The sequence below is a fragment of the Macaca mulatta genome, chromosome 18 (genome assembly GCF_049350105.2).
Source record: "Macaca mulatta isolate MMU2019108-1 chromosome 18, T2T-MMU8v2.0, whole genome shotgun sequence".
In the NCBI taxonomy this organism is placed as follows: Eukaryota; Metazoa; Chordata; class Mammalia; order Primates; family Cercopithecidae; genus Macaca; species Macaca mulatta.
The window spans coordinates 38,787,986-38,806,833 of record NC_133423.1 but is presented as its reverse complement, the minus strand read 5'-3'; the positions used below and the strand labels follow the sequence as shown (position 1 = coordinate 38,806,833).

The following is an 18,848-nucleotide window of genomic DNA, read 5'->3' as shown; positions in this document are numbered from 1 at the left end:
ACATTGTTTACCTGCCTATTGATATTGTGTAGCTATTGGGGCACAGCCATTACAGCCATTGTGCCAAGGGGACCAGGTCCTTAAAGTAGGAGTCAGGGCTCGTAGAGTCAATATCTAACTTTCCTTTCAATGATAATTAAGTACTCAGAGCTTTGGTCTATCAGTGAGCTTGCTGCAGAGTGTTTATGAGAGCAAAATATAAGAAATACAAAACATTTTTGACAGTCTATAAAACTTTATAAAAACAAAAGTTAATAAACCATTTTTTTAATATTTGCTGTCTTTATAAAATATATGTATTTGCTTTATTAAATTTAGGAGGAAAAGGCTGAAACATTCTACCATAATCAAACATCATGAAAATAAAAAATAAATGGAATGCCTGTGGGATTGTAAAAAATTTGACTCCTTTCTTACTAATTTTAATGGAACACATCTAGGTCTTGATTACTCAAACACTGGATACCCACACTATTATGCTAACAGCAGAGACAGATATGTTATGATACAAGTTTTTTTATCCTTTAAACTGGGAACATTACATAGGATAAAATACATTGGGTGGACTTGGTGGTTAATGCGTGTAATCACAGCAATTTGGGAGGCCAAGGCAGGAGGACTGGAAGACCCTGTCTCTACAAAAAAAAAGAAAAAGAAAAAAAAAACCTTAAAAATTATGCTGGAATAGTGGCATGCACCTGTAGTCCTAGCTACTAGGGAAAATGAGGTAGGAGAATTACTTGAGCCTAAGAGTTCAAGGCTACAGTGAACTATGATTGTGCCACCGCACTCCAACAGTAGTCACAGAGTGAGACCCTGTTTTTAAAAAAGGAAAACAAAATATTCATTGAGCCACATCATAATGTCTAACGAGTGCCAACTTTGTGACAGGGCTTGTGGTCACTGTGGTGCAACCATTATCTCATGAAATCATCACAGTGCCCTCTAGGATATTTACAAGTCTTTGAATGACTTCATGCAGCTTCCCCACTGAAGCCGGAAAGTGGGTAATGTCACTTGCCCCTTCTGGAGCCAGGCTGCCTCCCAGATCTCCTAACTGCACTAATCTAGGTTTGGGAGCTCTAAAATTTGTTTCTAATTTGTAGCAGTCTTTTGATGTATTAAGATATAGATCCTCATTATTTGTAGAATCTGAAATTGTGAGTTTACCTGCATGTTAAAATTTATTTGTAACCCCCAAATCAATTATCACAGTACTTTCATGGCCATTCATGGATGTTTGCAGAGCTGCAAAAATTTTGGGTTGCCCAATGCTCATGTGACCACCTAGGACAGAAAAAAGGTACACTCTGTCTTCTTGTTTCAGCCCTCATACTATAAGAAAGTGCCCCTTTTATGGTATGTTTATGCCAATTTTTCCATTTTTTTTTTCTTTTTGTTGGTGACTTCACTGTTTAAAATGGCTCCCAAATTTAGTGCTGAAGTGATTTCTAGGTTCCTAAACACAATAAGGGTGTGATGTGACTCACGGAGAAAATATGTTTTCTCTACAAATTTTGAAAAGCTTTGTTCAAGCATTACTTATAGTGCTTTTGGATGTTTCAGTATTAATGAATCAACATTATATATTAAATAAGATGTATTTAAACAGAAACACACAAAAAACAAAGTATATATTAATTGGTTGATAAATCAGTGTGATCAGAGGCTCACAGGAAGCTAACCTCGTGTTTCCTCTAGCGGTGATCATTCAGTATTCGCTAATTAGCATGTGTGGCAACTTTATAGAACACTGCAAATAACAAGATAAATAAACTCCTGCAAATAACAAGAATTCACTGCAACTAAAGACACCATTGCATTTGACTTTTGTAATTGCCCGCTTGATGTCAGGTAATCTGATTATTCAGCCTTTGTTTTCAGATTGGATGATTAATGAAAGACCTTGAATGCCAAATTTTAAACTGATGGGAACTTTTATGAGGAAGTCATAAAGGCCTGCAATCAAAGATTTGTAATAGGAGTCCTCATGAACCCCACTCTCCCAGGCAAATGAGATCAATATAATCTCACTGGTATTCAGCAGAATTCAGAGTTACTTTTTTGACTTGGAATGTGATGTCTTCCAGGGTGAAAAGAAAGAAATAGGAGTAGAAATTTGAGTAATTTCAGTTTACCATGCTTTTAAAAATGTTGACAAGAGGTACTGTTATGTACAATTCAAGCTAAGTTTGTCAGAAACAGTGAATTGTTAAATTTAAGTCATGCTTATAAAAATCTTAGATCTCTATCTTCCTTGTAAGTTCTCGCATAAAAGGTTAATTTATTCCAATCTAGTAACTTATTAAGTACAAAAAGGGCATATTGAGATACTACTGTAAAATAACTTTTTAAATAATAAGTAAAACTGAAAAAAAGGGAGTTTTGACCTTTCATTTCTTGCTTCATTCTTTTATGGTAAGTGTAAAAATTACTTCAAGGAAATTCTATTTCTTTCATTTGTAATCGTAATTTTTTAACAGAAAGTGCTATTATTTAAAAACTTTTGATGAGTTTTTTCCTCTAAGATTCAACTTATATCAGAAGTACTTCTGTTTCCAATAATAATGAATCGGCTACAATTTATTTAAGTTTTGATGACTTTTTTTTTTTTTTTTTTTTTTTTTTTTACAAAAGCAATGATTCTTAGGCAACTTGTCAAAAGACATTGCAATTTTGAGGCAAGTACTGGGTTATTATATTAACTTGTGAGAATAGGTTAATTTAGCTATCACAATGAGTATTTGCATTAGTACGTTCTTACGCTGCTAATAAAAATGTAGCTGAGAGTGGGTAATTTATAAAGGAAAGAGGTTTTATTGACCCACAGTTCAGCATGACTTGGGATGCTTCAGGAAACTTACAATCATGGTAGAAGTAGAAGCAAACACATCCTTCCTCACATGGGGAAGGATAGCAAGGAGAAATGCTGAGCAAAAGGACGAAAAGCACCTTGTAAAACCATCAGATCTTGTTGTGAGAACTCACTATCACGAGACCAGCATGCGGGTAACCACCCCCATGATTAAATTAGCTCCCACTGGGTCCCTTCTGGGACACATGGGGATTATGAGAACTACAAGATGAGATTTAGGTAGTGACACAGCCAAATCATATCAATATTATTCCTAAAAACATGGTGGCTCACACCTGCAATCCCAGCACTTTGGGAGGCTGAGGCGGGTGGATCACATGAAGTCAGGCATTCGAGACCAGCCTGGTCAACATGGCAAAACCCATCTCTACTAAAAATACAAAAATTAGCCAGCCGGGTATGGTAGCACATGCCTTTAATCCCAGTTACTTGAGAGGCTGAGGCAAGAGAATCGCTTGAAACCAGGAGGCAGAGGTTGCCGTGAGCCGAGATTGTGCCACTGCACTCAAGCCTGGGCGATAGAGCAAGACTCTGTCTCAAAAAAAAAAAAAAAAAAAAAAAAAAACCTCTACAGACTGGAAGTCCACACCATAAGTATCCCAAATGCTATTGTAGATTATAAATTTAGACAACATTTTATTTACTGCTTTAGTCATGTAATTTTATTATAAGCACTTCCTCTGTATTAGGTGCTGAGATGGTTGTTTTGTATGTATTTTCTCTACTTCTCTTAGTAACTACACACAATAAGTATTATATTGTTTATATAGATTGAGGCACTGAGGTTCAGAAGGTATAAATATTTTGCTCAATGGGTTTAGAAAATTAATATAGGTTATTAAAGAAAAATAATAAAATTTAGGTATAGGAAAACATACAAACTCCTTGCTTTTTGATACTTTCTAAATTATTTGTAAATAATATAACCTAATATTTAATTTTTAAGAAATGTATAACTTGTAATGACAAACATGACATAGAACAGAGTATTTCTAATTGATCTATCATTGACTGAGGACTTAAGAAAGCTATATCAAGGGTCATTAGCCATTCTTATTTAGGCAAGGAACTCATCACAGATGTCTTATTATTCTGTTATTTTCCACCTGCTTAATTTCTGCCACATGGTACGATGCAATGCAGGAAAACATTTGTGTTAGGACTTTGTGGCACTCTTGAACCCATTGGCTCCTTTTAAGTGGGATTCATACGCTTTTGACAGGTTGAAAATTAAATTGCTTTATAGATGGCATCTTCAAAGGAATGGTGGTAAATTGTGAGTGATTGGTATCAAGCAGTTTATCTTTTACAGCATCAAATAAATAGTGTTTCCTCATAAACCATAGCCTCTCTGGTTCTTGTCACTCAGGAATTCTTATGGTACAAAGTATCATCTCTTCTCCTCTCCCTATCTTCCACTCAATAGGAAAGCTTAATCTTATTTTTATTGAGATGTATCTCATGTACCATAAACTCATGCTTTGAAAATGCACACTTCATCAGTGTTCAGTGTATTCATAAGCTTGGGCCACCATCACTGCTGTTTAGTTCCTGAACATTGTCATCATCCCAAAAGTATGACCTGTATCTGTTAGCTATCCCTCCCCATTCACCCCTCTCTCCAGCCACTGGAAAACACCGATCTACTTTCTGTCTTTCTACATTTGCCTATTCTGGATATTTCATATAAATAGAATCATATAATATATGTCCTTTTGTGTCTGGCTTCTTTCACTTAGCAGTGTTTCCATAGTTAATCCATATTATAGCAGGTATTAGTGCTCATTTCTTTTTATACCTGGGTAATATTCTATCATAGGAATATATATACATATATATATACACATGCACACATATATAGTACATGTATATATACACACACATACACACATATATACATATGTGTGTGTATATATACACACACACATACATATACACACGTGCACACACACATATATATATATACACACCACATTTGTTTATTCATTTGTCAGTCTATAGACATTTAGTTTGTTTCCACTTTTGGCTATTCTGAACAGTGCTACTATGAACATTTGTCTATAAGGTTTTTTGTGAAGATATAGGTTTTCATTTTTCTTGTGTAAATAGTGTAGGTGTTTCCTCTCATATTTTCATTGCTTCCCTCAAACTCCCATCACCACCCTTAAGTTCAGAAAAGCCCAGAACATTAGGAACTTGTACATCCTAAGAGAGCTTGATAAACACTTCTGCCACATCCTCCTAAACCTGAACTCCATTTTCCTGTCCTTTCCCAGAGCCGCCAATTGGACAGATGCACCCTCCACATGGCAGCATCACTCCTCAGAAGAACAGCAACCTGCTTGTGATCATCGTGGTCACCGTTGGTGTCATCACAGTGCTGGCAGTGGTCATCGTGGCTGTGATTTGCACCCGACGCTCTTCAGCCCAGCAGAGAAAGTAGGTAACAGCTGGTTCCCAAGAGGAAAGAAGTCATCATCTTTGGGGTTATATTTTTGATGGCCCTCTTCCTGTGTTCTTTCATAGTTCACACCATGTCCTTATTTTCTGACCCTGGCAAAACCTTGCCTTTTTGTCTATTCCAAGCCTATCATTAAGTGAGTGAAGGCTAGACTTGCAGATATGATAACAAACAAAATCCATCTGGGACCCACTTATATTTCTGTTTGCTTTTACTTCTCCGACCACTTCTCATTTTCAAGTGAGGGCAGGTGTTCCTTAGGTAACACCTAGTGAATAGGTTCCACCATGCCCCTGTTTCTGGCCTTCTCTGAAATCACGTACACAAGATTTGAGAAATACGTTTCTCTGTGTGCACTTATTGACCACTTTTTACAAGGAGCTCTGTAGGCAGTTAAGCAATGCTTGGTGGATAGATGACTAAACATAGAATGCCAAACTCTGTACAGTTACAATCCTGTGGATGCTTAGTTTGGAGTCAGTAGTAAAGAAAGAAGAGAGAGTTCTGAGATTCAAAATGGTTCAAATTTATTTTCTGTGTTAATTGTCAGAAATTAAAAAATGTTGAGGGGTTTAAGAATATTTTCATATTATGCAGCTTTAGGTTTTAGCACGTGCAGAGGATGATGCATCAAAGTACAAAGTTTAAAATGGAAAAGTGGTTTTTATTCAGCATATATCCTTGCAGCAACACCCTGTAACTGCCTGTTAGTCTGCACCAGCCAGTGCTGGGAGTCAGCAATAATCTCCCAGCCATTCTCTGCCTCTTTGCCCTTCTAGTCCTTTTAAAATTCAGCCCAATGTGTCTTTTTCAGCTACACGCTCTCACTGAGTTGACTATCTTAGGCTCTTCCATGAGTTTTAAGTTTTGGTTTTAGGTTTTTCCATTGGCCTCAGGCATGACATTACTTCTGAAAGCCTGAGGTATGGGTTCATAGGCGACTGGTTTGATAACTGTATACTTTACACTTTGCTAGAAAAGATTCTCCAGCAAATAATGTTCCCCCTTCTCTGGCTAATAGCTCACACTTTCACTTTCTCTCTCTTTCTCTCTCTTTCTCTGACTGTCTTTCTTTAAGTCCTGTAACTCCATTTGTGGATCTCTAGTTTACCTTCCAGCACTCTGAAGTGACGTGCTTAGAAAGAGAACAGGGGAAGATATACATACTGAAAAAGTAACATGGGGTGTAGATGCAGGCTTTGTATTTAATTTATTTCTATGGCAGGACAAATTTTCTATCCAGCTGCATTTATGAGATTTGACTAGTTTGAAGCTGGTGATAGCTGGTGTGCTGGTCCATTGTGTCTAAGCAAGAAACCTGCTAGAGTGAGCTTGGTTGGGCCAGCCTCATGTGTGAGCATTCTGGGAAGTCATAATCACTCACAGAGCTTCCACGGTGCCAGGCAGTTAATAAGGCTCTGGGGGGAAAGTAACTAATTGAGTAAGGCATTGAACAATCTGTTGGCACCGCATTTTCAGGAAAGGGGTTGTGCAATCATGGAACAGTGGAACATCAAGGCAGCAGGTCTCTGAAGCAGAGTTAAGAGGGACTCACATAACAGAAGGTGGGGAGGAGGCACCAAAATCACACCTGGACTACCATATAACTGCTTTCAAGGCATTGAAGCATTCACTAAACTAGCCAAATGTAACTAAACTATCTGGAGTTGGTTTGTTTTTGATCTGTTTTTTTCTTTTCCTTTTTTTTTTTTCCCCCCTGTGTAATTTCTGTGAGAAGAATGTTCAAGCATTAGATTGACCTGTTGAACTGGATTCCTGGATATATTTTGTTTCTCCACAGAGAAAACACCAGTCTTCTCAATCTGCAAAAGTGGGATTTGGTGCCATGTTGAGAAAATCTCAAATCATCTTAAATCCCACCCTAAGCACTTTGGCAAAACCTTCAGGGCTTTATTTGGAAAAAGGAGACACTGAGCCCTGGGTATGACTTGTTTTTAAAATTAGGGACTGAATTAAAGAATAAATGGTTCTATTAATGACTGAAAATCCAAAAACAGTTAGTTTTACAGTCAGTTTGGTTTTTCCTTACTGCACTCTGAAAGTCTTTTAATAATTACCTGTGTTTCACACTTTGTTTCATATCTTTCTTTGGTAGCAGATCTGTTGGCATTCATTTTTCATCCCTTTGTGTGCATATTTTCATAGAGAGAAGTAAAGTGTTTCCTTCAAGTTATTTCTGAACTATCGTTTCATTTTGTTGTTTGTTCCATTGAGGACCCCTACTCCTCTGCATCACCACAATTGAGCCCTTCAGAAAAAACTGGATAATGCAGGTGAAAGCAAAATCAATTTCAATCTGACACAGAAATGAGATCCCCTCCAAAGTTCTTAGAAAACTGGACTTTAACATAATTAATAAGGTGAAGTAGAAAACGCATTCATGAGCTTCTTCAGTATCTCTTTTGGGGTTCTAGAGAATATAAATTTTTCTTTGAGTTTTGTTGGGGTACTTGAATTACATCCAAGTGAATTGAAAAAGTTATGTGGACTCTCAGTAATATCTTATTCAGGTAAGTGTCTATACATTTATAAACCTGATCCTTTTAAAAAAAATAAATATATTTAACAATTAGGCTATCCAGTTGGTTCAGAGTGGTGGGTAAGATTTCCTTTTTATTACATAAAATAGCTAATGAAAGTTAGTACACAAGTTCTAGTTCTGGGTCTACTGCTTCTTTAAATAAACTAATTATGTCACCTAAATGAAGACCCTTCATACTTGGGTGGCAATTTCTTTAAATATAATCATAATTTGGACTAAATGCTTTCTATCATTCTCTTTAGCTTTTCTTGTTGGTTGACTTGTCCAGAGCCAGGTAACAATCTTCTACTTTTGAAACAGAGAAATTTCCCATGCAATACTTCTAATATATCAAATCGCATGGTAGCATTAAACTTTAAATTAATAGGAAATACAAATAATTTTGCATTTCTTTTCAGTTATTTATTAAACTTTTTTACCACTGTACTTTGACGACACCCCTTCCATAGTTTCTATTAGTGAGATTATCATATGACATCTAATACAGTAAAATTATATTTTATGAAAACTTAAGGCTGGGCACACCTGTAACCCCAGCCTTTTGGGAGGCCAAGACATGAGGATGGCTTGAGACCAGGAGCTTGAGACAAGCCTGGGCCAAATAGTGAGACCTTATCTCTAAAAAAATTTTAAATTAGCCAGATATAGTGGTGCTCACCTGTAGTCCCAGATACTCGGGAGGCTGAGGTAGAAGGATCACTTAAGCCTGGGATGTGGAGGCTGCAGCAAGCCATGATTGCATCACTGTACTCTGACCTGGGTGACAGAGTGAGACCTGTCTCAAAATAGAAAAAAAAATAAAAATAAAAATAAATTAAGTTGATTTTTGTCCCTGTTTCTCTGCTTTTTATAAGGCAGTAATATTTTCTTGCCCAACATACGGAACACATGTTATAAGTTAGAATTTATCCACAGATACTAAGGACAAAATATATTAAATAGAGCAAATCCAGGAGATCTAGAATGCATGGTTATTACATTTCTTTTCTTTTCTTTTCTTTTCTTTTCTTTTCTTTTCTTTTCTTTTTTTGAGATGGAGTCTTGCTCTGTTGCCCAGGCTGGAGTGCAGTGGCGCAATCTCGGCCCACTGCAAGCTCCGCCTCCCAGGTTCACACCATTCTCCTGCCTCAGCCTCCCAAGTAGCTGGGACTACAGGCACCCACCAACACGCCCGGCTAATTTTTGTATTTTTAGTAGAGATGGGGTTTCACCTTGTTAGCCAGGATAGTCTCGATCTCCTGACCTCATGATCCGCCCACCTCAGCCTCCTAAAGTGCTGGGATTACAGGCATGAGCCACTGCACCCCGCCTGGTTATTACATTTCTAAGGCAGTTACCTGGGTAGGTGATCTGCAGTCATGTCTGAATGCTTTAAATTTAAACATGTAAATAAAACACAAGGTGTACTTGTTAGAACCACTGGCTGGCTGAGCCTTCTATTTGACTTGACGTGTAGATAGCAAGTTTTAAAGATTAGTTTGCATTCAAATCTTGACAAAAATAATTATTTTTAGTACTGACGATGAAATGTTTAGGCTCTTAAATGAAATCTATAGTATTCTAAGTACTATAGGTCACTTTCACTGATTTTTCACTTGTTAACATTTTAGTTGGTTTTCAATATTCACCTTGTAGAGATTTCAAGTATCAGCTACCTTATAGGACTTCAGTATATCTTAATTCCATCTCAGAATTTTTTCTGAGATATATTTGAGTATCTGAAATTTGACCTGGGTTTCTAATACAAGCTTTTAGTTTTGTTTTTAATAGCAGTTAGTGGAATAAAAATAATCCAAATGGACAATTAGGGGCTAGAAGCCTTTGGAAAAGATTTGGAAAGAAAGCAGAGAAATGTTTATACTTATTAATGTATCTTTTTCTGATTAATTTGTAATTACTTATTCACACTCACTTCAAGCCTCCTTCCTTCCTGAAGACTTCCCCCAAACCCCTGGTGGGGCAGAATGTTCCTGCCTCAGTCCCTATCAGATGATGGGCATGTCTTAACCACTGGAATTAGTATAGCACTCTTTATTCATCTGCCTAATAAAGTTGTGAACAACTTTAGTAGACAATTCCTGTGTCCATAGTGGGAACTTAGTAATTTATTATGATGTGCCAAAATAACCTGTATGATAATAGCTGGATTTTAGAACTTGAATGGACACAGTCTTGCATAAAATAGACACTCAATCAATGTTGTTTTTTACTCATTCACTTCCCCAACATACTAATTAAAAGTGAAAAGGAAAAAAACTCCCCTTAGAGTACTAGATTATGTATAAAGTAAGGAATGGGTAAACCAATACAGAACCAGAGAAGAAGCTTTCAGATAAATACTTGCATGTCAGTAATGGAAAGCAGTTCTTATTTAATTCAAGTAATTATTGTGTGCTTTATATGGGGTCTGCATCATACAAAGTAACAAATCTGATTAATGTTAACTCTCAAGCTAAAAATCTTTTTGCAATTTCCCATTGACTTCTTGATATTATTAAAAATGTATCTATTTGGGCCAAGGCCTCCTATGTTTTGGTCCCTTCTACTTTTTCATGCACACAAGTTGTCATGCCACAGTGCATGCTCCTCATTCTAACAATGCAGAAATTCCCAGGAGCCATGCCATGTTAAAATCATTTTTTAAGCTTTCAGTGCCTCCCCCCATCTTTACATTTGTAGGACTTAGCACATTTCTTGACATATAGTCAATCTTCCGTAAATATTGATTGAATAAATAAATAAGTGTTGTAAAACAATGGATGATGTTGAAGAAGTGAAGGAAATAGAGTTTGCGCCACTATCACTGAAGGAATTGAATTATCACAAAGGGAGCAGCTGGACAGCTCAATAAGACACACAGTGATCAATGCCAAGGTGAGTGGTATAGAGAGAGATGAGGGAAATGATTTAGATACGCTAAGATTACAGTGACCTGAAATGGTCAGTCTCGCCTTAAGGAGAGACTGGAAAGGAAACTTAAAGAATAAGTCATTTGTAAGTAAGTAGGATTTTGAAGGCACAGTGGGCAGAAATTAAATAAACAAAACAAAAAATAGAGCACCAGTACCTGACCATGCTGTGAAAGTTTTGCCATGATGTGAGAAGGAGAAAGCAGAGAGCCTGGGAGGGTTCTTTGCTTTGCCTTTATCAAGAATACCTGGGGTAGAAGGAGACTCTCCTATTCTAGGGCTATTTTAGAAGCAGAAAGATGACTGGTACCTGGGGGAAAAGATACATTTGGTATTTACAGAGGGGCCAAACATGTGAAATACTCTGTGTCAAATAGAAAAACTAGCTTTAAAATACAAACAAAACCAAATAATTCACTATGATAGTGCTTCTTAAATTTTAGACAGATTTGCCTGGAGAGTGTTAAAAGACATACTGCCCCCTGCAACCAAGTTTCTGATTCAGTGGTTCTGCAGTGGGGCCTGAGAATGTGCATTTCTAACAAGTTCCCAGGCAGTGGCAGTGCTGATGCCTCTGCTTAGAGACCCCACTTTGGCAACCACAGCACTAGGAGCATCTGAATACACATTTTGAAGAATCTAATGGTGAGACACAGGAACCGTGGGCTGCAACAAGCAGCAGTCGTGTCAAGAACCAACAGATGGGCAGAAGGTCAGGGTGACCACTGTTCCTGTAGGTTTTAAGACAAATTTCAGACAATTCAATTATGAGCACATGTTAGTTTTATTACAAACCTGCTGTGGTAGAGGTTGGAGGGACAAAAGAAAGAGAGACTCTCCAAGGCCAAATATTTCTCCTTTAATAAGAGATATGATAGGAAATAAAAGTGGTTAGATGGTCATGGTTAGAATAAATACAAAAAGGAAATAAAGTCTTTTTAGAGATCTTTGGCTTCCTGACTGACAGTCAGCTGGATGGTTGAGCAGTTTCTTAGAAATGGTCTTGATCTGATTAAAATCCAGCAGAAAAATGCCTATTCATTTTATGAGGAATTATAATTTCTTCCCCGGTGGAAATTATGAATCACAACATACAAAAAGGTTCTGCCAGGTTTGGAACTCTTTTAAAAACAGAAGCCATCTGGGGCTGGTTGGTACTGAAGTCATAGAAACGAGCAAATAAATGAATAAATAAAAAGGCATGCATGTAAGCAAGGGGAAACAAGAATTTGTAATTTATTGCTGGTTTCAATTTTCTCTTGACTACTTTCTTTATTCCAGGTTATTTAAATATTGAGTTAAATAAGGTATTTTTCCTGGGTATGTTTTCCTGGATTTGGGAACCGGTACTTCTCTGTGTGCAGCCATACAGATGCTGGTGTTAAGTTATTGAGCATTTTGATCTTCTAGAAAGAGAGATTACTGGGTGAAACATCCAAGTTTGAGAATGACACTACATTTTCTATGAAGTTACCAGGAGTAGATTACACATGCAGCTGTGTGTGAGTTGCAGATCAGTTTGCTGTGGGCAAGTGAAGTATGCAGAAATGAATTCAGGGAATAAATGCTTAGCAGTGAGTTATTATCTTAGACACAGGAAAATAGTCATTTCAGACCATTGTTTTAAAACATTGTGGGGCTACCATCAGGAAATCAGCAAAGTGCAGACAGTGTTATTTTTTCTCTGCTAAAATACAAAATAGATACTAGGTCTGGGGTTCTTTATCTCCTATCCTCATCAGCATACTTCAAGAAAGACAAAAAAGAAAAAGAATGTCAGGGAAAATTCAACAAATTAACTACCAAATATTTATTAATTACCTAATATTTACAAAGCTACTTATTCATCATTGGAAAACCAAAGCCACTCCAATGACTTTGCACAGGTTACAGGTGTTTTCCTGGGAGTAGCTTGTATGAACCGTTGAGCAACCATGAAGGTAGTTATTATAATAAACTGTTCACTGCGAATTAAGGAATTGGGAAGTAGATGCTTCTCTGGTCTGCTGTCAAAACTAGATTTTAACAGTTTGCATTATTTCTTTCAAGAGGTGTTATTATTTTAAAAGAAATAGAAGTTACAAGTAGAGATTTAACAGTTATAAAATGAAAGAAAGGGTCAAAAACTATTTCTGAAAAGGAACAAATAATACATTGTTTAGGATTTTTGAGCCATATAGTATCTGTCACAACTATTCAATTCTTCCATTGCAGTGCAAAAATAATTGAGCTTGGCCATGTTCCAATAAAACTTTATTTACCAAACTAGGCTGTGGGCAGATTTGGCTTGCAAACCACAGTTTACTGACCCCCTGCTGCAGGACTAACATGAACATTGTGTTACTTTATTTATCACACAGGGAACATTTAATCTCACTAGCCTCAAGAAGAGATTATCACCCCAAAAAATATATTTATGGTTGTTAAAGCTTTACTGAAGCAAATAAGAACCATGTGAAATACTTTTCCAAACTGTGTTCTTCTCCTTTCAAAGGATGTATCTCACTGTGTTTGAATCTGGACACTCAGTGATGCCAAGGCAAAAGTGTTTTTATTCTCCTAAGAATGTCCTCATGCAGGCTTTTGTTTTCAAATAACAAGTTTCCCAGTTGCACATTAAATTATACAGCTGAGGTATAGACTTTCTTCTAACCTCTCATCTTAGGTATTGGCATAAATTCTGGCCTTTTTATTTCCATTTGCCCTTTCACCGAAACTCCCTCATTTATCTCCTAAACAGATGTTGCCGTCAGGTACCTTATGCCTAGCTCCAAAGATTGGCATATGGCTCCATCTAACCCATTGTCACCTTTGCATGAATCTGCAGCCACTGAAGCTTGAGTGAGGAGCTCTCTGCCAGGCAGCCGAGGCCTTGGGGATTCAGCACTGCATCTTTTATAATGTGGTGAAGCTCCAGGCAGGGGAGAGGAAAGGCAGCCAAGACAAGTCTGCCAATTCCTGGGTTTCACAAGGCTCATTCTGCGAGTCCCTTTGTTTCTTTTTCTGCTTCTAACTTGAATTGACTGATGAAAGAGAGGAAGTGCCATTGAATAGAGGCTCTCACATTTGCCTTCTAACTTTGTTCCATAGGAAACGGGCCACCCACAGTGCTGGCAAAAGGAAGGGCAGCCAGAAGGACCTCCGACCCCCTGATCTTTGGATCCATCATGAAGAAATGGAGATGAAAAATATTGAAAAGCCATCTGGCACTGACCCTGCAGGAAGGGACTCTCCCATCCAAAGTTGCCAAGACCTCACACCAGTCAGCCACAGCCAGTCAGAAACCCAACTGGGAAGCAAAAGCACCTCTCATTCAGGTAATTACCTTTTCACTGGCATTAGGGAAAACATACCATTCTGAACCCAAGGGAGTTTTTCACTCATTTTATGGAAATGTCTTTCCCACTAATTTGCATGTCATTATGGGTCATTTATCAATAGTTAAAAGAATCTAATATAAATTTGATTAACCAATTATATGTCTTTCTTCATCATCCTGTGGCTTGATATAATTTTAATAATTCTTTTATAATTTTAATAATTCTTGAACTTTCTAAGGTTGGAAGTAGGACAGTTGGGAAATATAGAAATTTGAATCCCAAATGGATTGATTGCTTTTTGTTAATTGTTAAACAAATGTTTTGTTGAGGCAATACAATTTGAAGCCATCTGTACATTTTCCAGTTCCTTATTTCTATAGATAATTGAAAGTTAATTCTAAATTTGCTGTCAAGTCCCTGTTTTAAAAATTACATCAGGGCACTTGAAGTACAAAACACTGAATATTCTGTTACTTTGACCTTGGTTACTATGGAAATCAACTGTCATCCACATATAGTCACCTTATGTGATTCCCAGACTAGTTTGATGGGATTCTGTCTGAAAACTATGTTGTTATACACAGGGATCTGAAAAAAAGAGAAAAAAAAAGCCTACTGTTCAATGAACTGGTGCAGAACAATCACTGGTGTCCAGGGATAAGTGAGAACACTGGAAAATGATTGTAAGATAGTTCACTTTCTCTGGGTCTTCATATTATCTAAGTACTTATGGGAATCATCAACCAAATACTCTCATCAAAAAATCCCTTGGTCTACTCATGATGTGATTATAGAATGAGGAGCTGCTGTTTTTAAAGTGAATTATTTGAATGTGTTACTGGTTTACTGGACTCTGTCAGCTCAGAATTGCATAAACAAGACATACAAATATTAATTGTTAACCCTGGATTGTTGAATATTTCTTTTCAAACTCTTAAATGATGTCTTAGGCATCTTTAATTTCCTTGTCACTTCAGTTATTGAAGAACAGTCTAGTTCCATTGAAAACTATAATCTGAAATTTAACTAAAGATTCTCCTTTCTCATACCCAGCTAGATATTTGGCTCTGGGGACTGGGGAAGAATTTGTTTTCTCAATCCTCCAGTACATTGGAGTGAAATGGAGTGGTGGGGTTGAGAAGAAGCGGGAACAAAGTCTGTTTCAGAAACACCCTTACATCTTTTCCCTTCTTCTCCACTTTTCCCTTCCTCTCCACTTTTCCTGAGCATGTGAGAGAAGAGGGATGGAGTGAAGAGGGGAGGGGAGGAGAAAGAGAAGAAAGGACAATTTGAAGTTCTTCACAGCTTTTGTGGACACATGGGCTAACCCCTAGGTGGTATCCAAATTCTGGGTCTGTTATGAAACAGAAGTATGACTTCTTTATGGCAGGGGTACTCAACCCCTGGACCATGGACCAGTACTGGTTCATGGCCTATTAGGAACTGGGTCACACAGCAGGAGGTGAGCAACGGGCAAAAGAGCAAAGCTTCATCTGTATTTACAGCCATTGCTTATCACTTCCATTGCTTCCTGAGCTCCGCCTCCTGTCAGACCAGCAGCAGCATTGGATTCTTATAGGAGCATGAACCCTATTATGAACTATGCATGTGAGGGATCTAGGTTGCAGGCTCCTTATGAGAATCTAATGCCTGATGATCTGTCACTGTCTCCCATCACCCCCAAATGGGACCATCTAGTTGCAGGAAAACAAGCTGGTGTTTTCCTGGTGAGTTGTATAATTATTCCATTATATATTAAAATGTAATAATAATAGAAATAAAGTGCATAGTAAAAGTAATATGCTTGAATCATCCTGAAACCATACTCTGCCCCCTGCCCCCAGGTCCATGAAAAAATTGTCTTCCATGAAACTGGTCCATGGTACCAAAAAGGTTGGTAACCGCTGCTTTGTGGGGCCTTGTACACCAGGCCCAGTTCCATAATGGGAGACATCAAGTCCAGGCTTACCACCTAGCACAGCTCTTCCTCTTCCCTCATGAGGCCTCTGGGAAATTCCAGCAAGGGGACTCAAGCCCAGCCAACTTTTCACACGCCCACTTGGCCCACAAGAATCTCCTATATCCTTGCCAGGCCCAATGGTGAGAGAGCTTGTACTCTACCACTGGCCCTCTCTAAACCTTGCTGTCTTCAATTACTTTTTCCTCTGCTTTGATAGACTCAGGGTAGAATACTAAGTCCACTGCCTAAACAGGCTTTCACCTGGGGAGTGACAGAAAAATCCCTTTTGCAGGAACCTCCATATTTTACAAGTGATTCTTCTTCTAGCTTTGTTCTTGACTGGATATCAGGAAGGGGAGAACACATCCACCTCCTACTGGAAGGGATAGAATTGCCTCTCTGACCTAAGGAGGTTTTGCCAATGACTTCTAAGACACATCCTTCTAACCTTTTCCTTTCGTCTTTTATATACTGAAATGACATTAAGTTGATGTCTCTTAATAAGTCCTGGGGGAAGTTTTAATCCCAAATGATGACTGTTTTCTTTAGAATAAAAGGGTACTTATGCCTGTTTGTCCTCAATTTGAGGACCTCATTGCCAATTTTGTAATAACAGGAAAGTAATCCTCAAAGTCCTGCAAGTTATACTTCATGTTAAATTAAGTATTCTTCTCTCCTGCTTAAAAGAACAAAATTCAACATAAGTGCACAGCATTACCAAGAAACATTATATTTAACAATGGGATTCCAGAGTAGGCAATAACTATGTAAGGAGAGATTACTGTATGTTAAATTCTATGATTAGGACTTTTGCACATTATTTTGCCTAATCTTCACAAAATACTTTGAGGTAGATGCTATAACATTCTTTTCATATGGTAAATGAAGTAACCAAAGTTGAGAAAGGTTAAATAATGTGCTTAGACTTAAGAGCTAGGGCCACGGCCAGGACCAAAATCTGACTCCAAAATTAATGTTTTGTTAATCCAGTTTCAATTAACTCATGTAATACTTTTAAGTAAGCACTTATCTTGTTTTGTGCCCATGAAATTAGTTTTTTGGATATAACCAGAAATTAATTTACAGTATTCATACTTTAGCTATGAAAAGAGAACTGAAACAAGCAATTACTATGTAAACAACAACTAATATTATTGAGAGTTAATTTTTTATTTTACTCATTCTTCCCTACTGCTGGTATGCAAGTGGCTTAAACAAAACCTACTTCATTCTCTAACCACAAAAATATAGGATCCCACTAAAATATCTAGGAATTAAGATGATAAGTCATTGCTTCATGATATATCTCTTCTACATCTAGCAGATTTCAAAATTATTTTCTTAAAAGTTTACAGTAAAGAAATGCAAGAGTTCAGGTCTGTTTGATCTCTAGGACTTATAAATAGAATTTACTTTATTGAAATGAATTTATCCTAGTATAATTTCACTACAGCAACACCACAGGATTTGTTTCTTACTTTCACTGTGGAAGAATGAACAGGTAAATTTCAGCATATGGCATTTGATAGTATTCAATTTTTAAAAATGTTCAACTCAGTGAATAATATCTATAAAAGAGCTACATAACGCCAAATGGGCAATTTGATTGAACACTTAACTTTTTATTAGTTACTTTGATTTATATACATGTCTATTAAATCCTGTATTTAACTTTCCCAACCTCATTTGGACCAATGGTAAATAATGTCAGGTGGCAAGTTTATGAGACAAATCACAAAGTGTTACTACCAAAAAATTTATGCTTCAAAGAAAGTAAAAGGAAAATAATTTTGTTTAAGTTTTCAATGAACTCATGTAATATCAAGAGCAGTCTATTCTTAGAATGAAAAAAAATACAAAACTGAAACCCCACACACAGACACCCAACAATATCAAATGACTTATTTCATAACGATGTTACCGCCAGAAGCGGTGGCTCACACCTGTAATCCCAGCACTTTGGGAGGCCGAGGTGGGCAGATCACCTGAGGTTGGGAGCTTGAGATGACCCTGACCAACATGGAGAACCCTCTCTAGTAAAAATACAAAATTAGCCAGGCGTGGTGGTACATGCTTGTCATCCCAGCTACTCGGGAGGCTGAGGCAGGAGAACCGCTTGAACCTGGGAGGCAGAGGTTGCGGTGAGCCTATTTTTATATTGCACCACTGCACTCCAGCCTGGGCGACAAGAGTGAAACTCCATCTGGGGAAAAAAAAAAAAAACATAAAAGAAAAGAAAAAGAAAACTGGTTGGATCTAGAGTTACATTTTTTGGGTGGCGAGGAGAAGCACATTATATAGTGTTTTAATGTTTTCTCCTACTGTCAAACATAATTTTGAAAATTAAAGAGGAGGAAAGTCTGTTGTATTTAATTGATATTTTCACTCTTTCTGTTCATTCTTTTTGATTATCTGAGATTCCTCTTACTACTTCCTGTCTGTTTAGAGTAATTCCATTACCTATTTTTTGATGGTTTATCTGCTTGAGACAAATTCTCTTCATTTTCCTTCATTGGACAATGACTTGATTTCACCTTCATTCTTGAAGTATATTTTTGTTAGATGTTGTTAATCCAACTCTGGTTTGGCAGTTCTCTTTTAGCACTTGAAAAATGTGTTAGATACTTCTGGCCTTCGTGATTACTGATGAGAAATCTGCTGTCTTTTGAATTGTTTTACCCATACAAGTTGTTTACCTCTCACTACTTCCAATATTTTTTGTTATTCTTGTCTTTAGTTTTAAGAAGCTGAACTGTGATG

The 18,848-nt window shown here is 37.3% G+C and overlaps 1 protein-coding gene across 2 annotated transcripts in view; it reads left to right on the top strand.

The window, feature by feature from the left end:
- Positions 1–18,848, top strand: part of DCC (DCC netrin 1 receptor) — a 1,210,743-nt gene that overhangs the window by 1,118,152 nt on the left and 73,743 nt on the right. For both annotated transcript variants that reach the window (XM_028837901.2, XM_028837898.2), the window contains exons 23-24: positions 5,152–5,314; positions 13,899–14,125. In XM_028837901.2, coding sequence (XP_028693734.2) covers positions 5,152–5,314; positions 13,899–14,125 — 390 coding nt within the window. The remainder of the gene's footprint in view (positions 1–5,151; positions 5,315–13,898; positions 14,126–18,848) is intronic.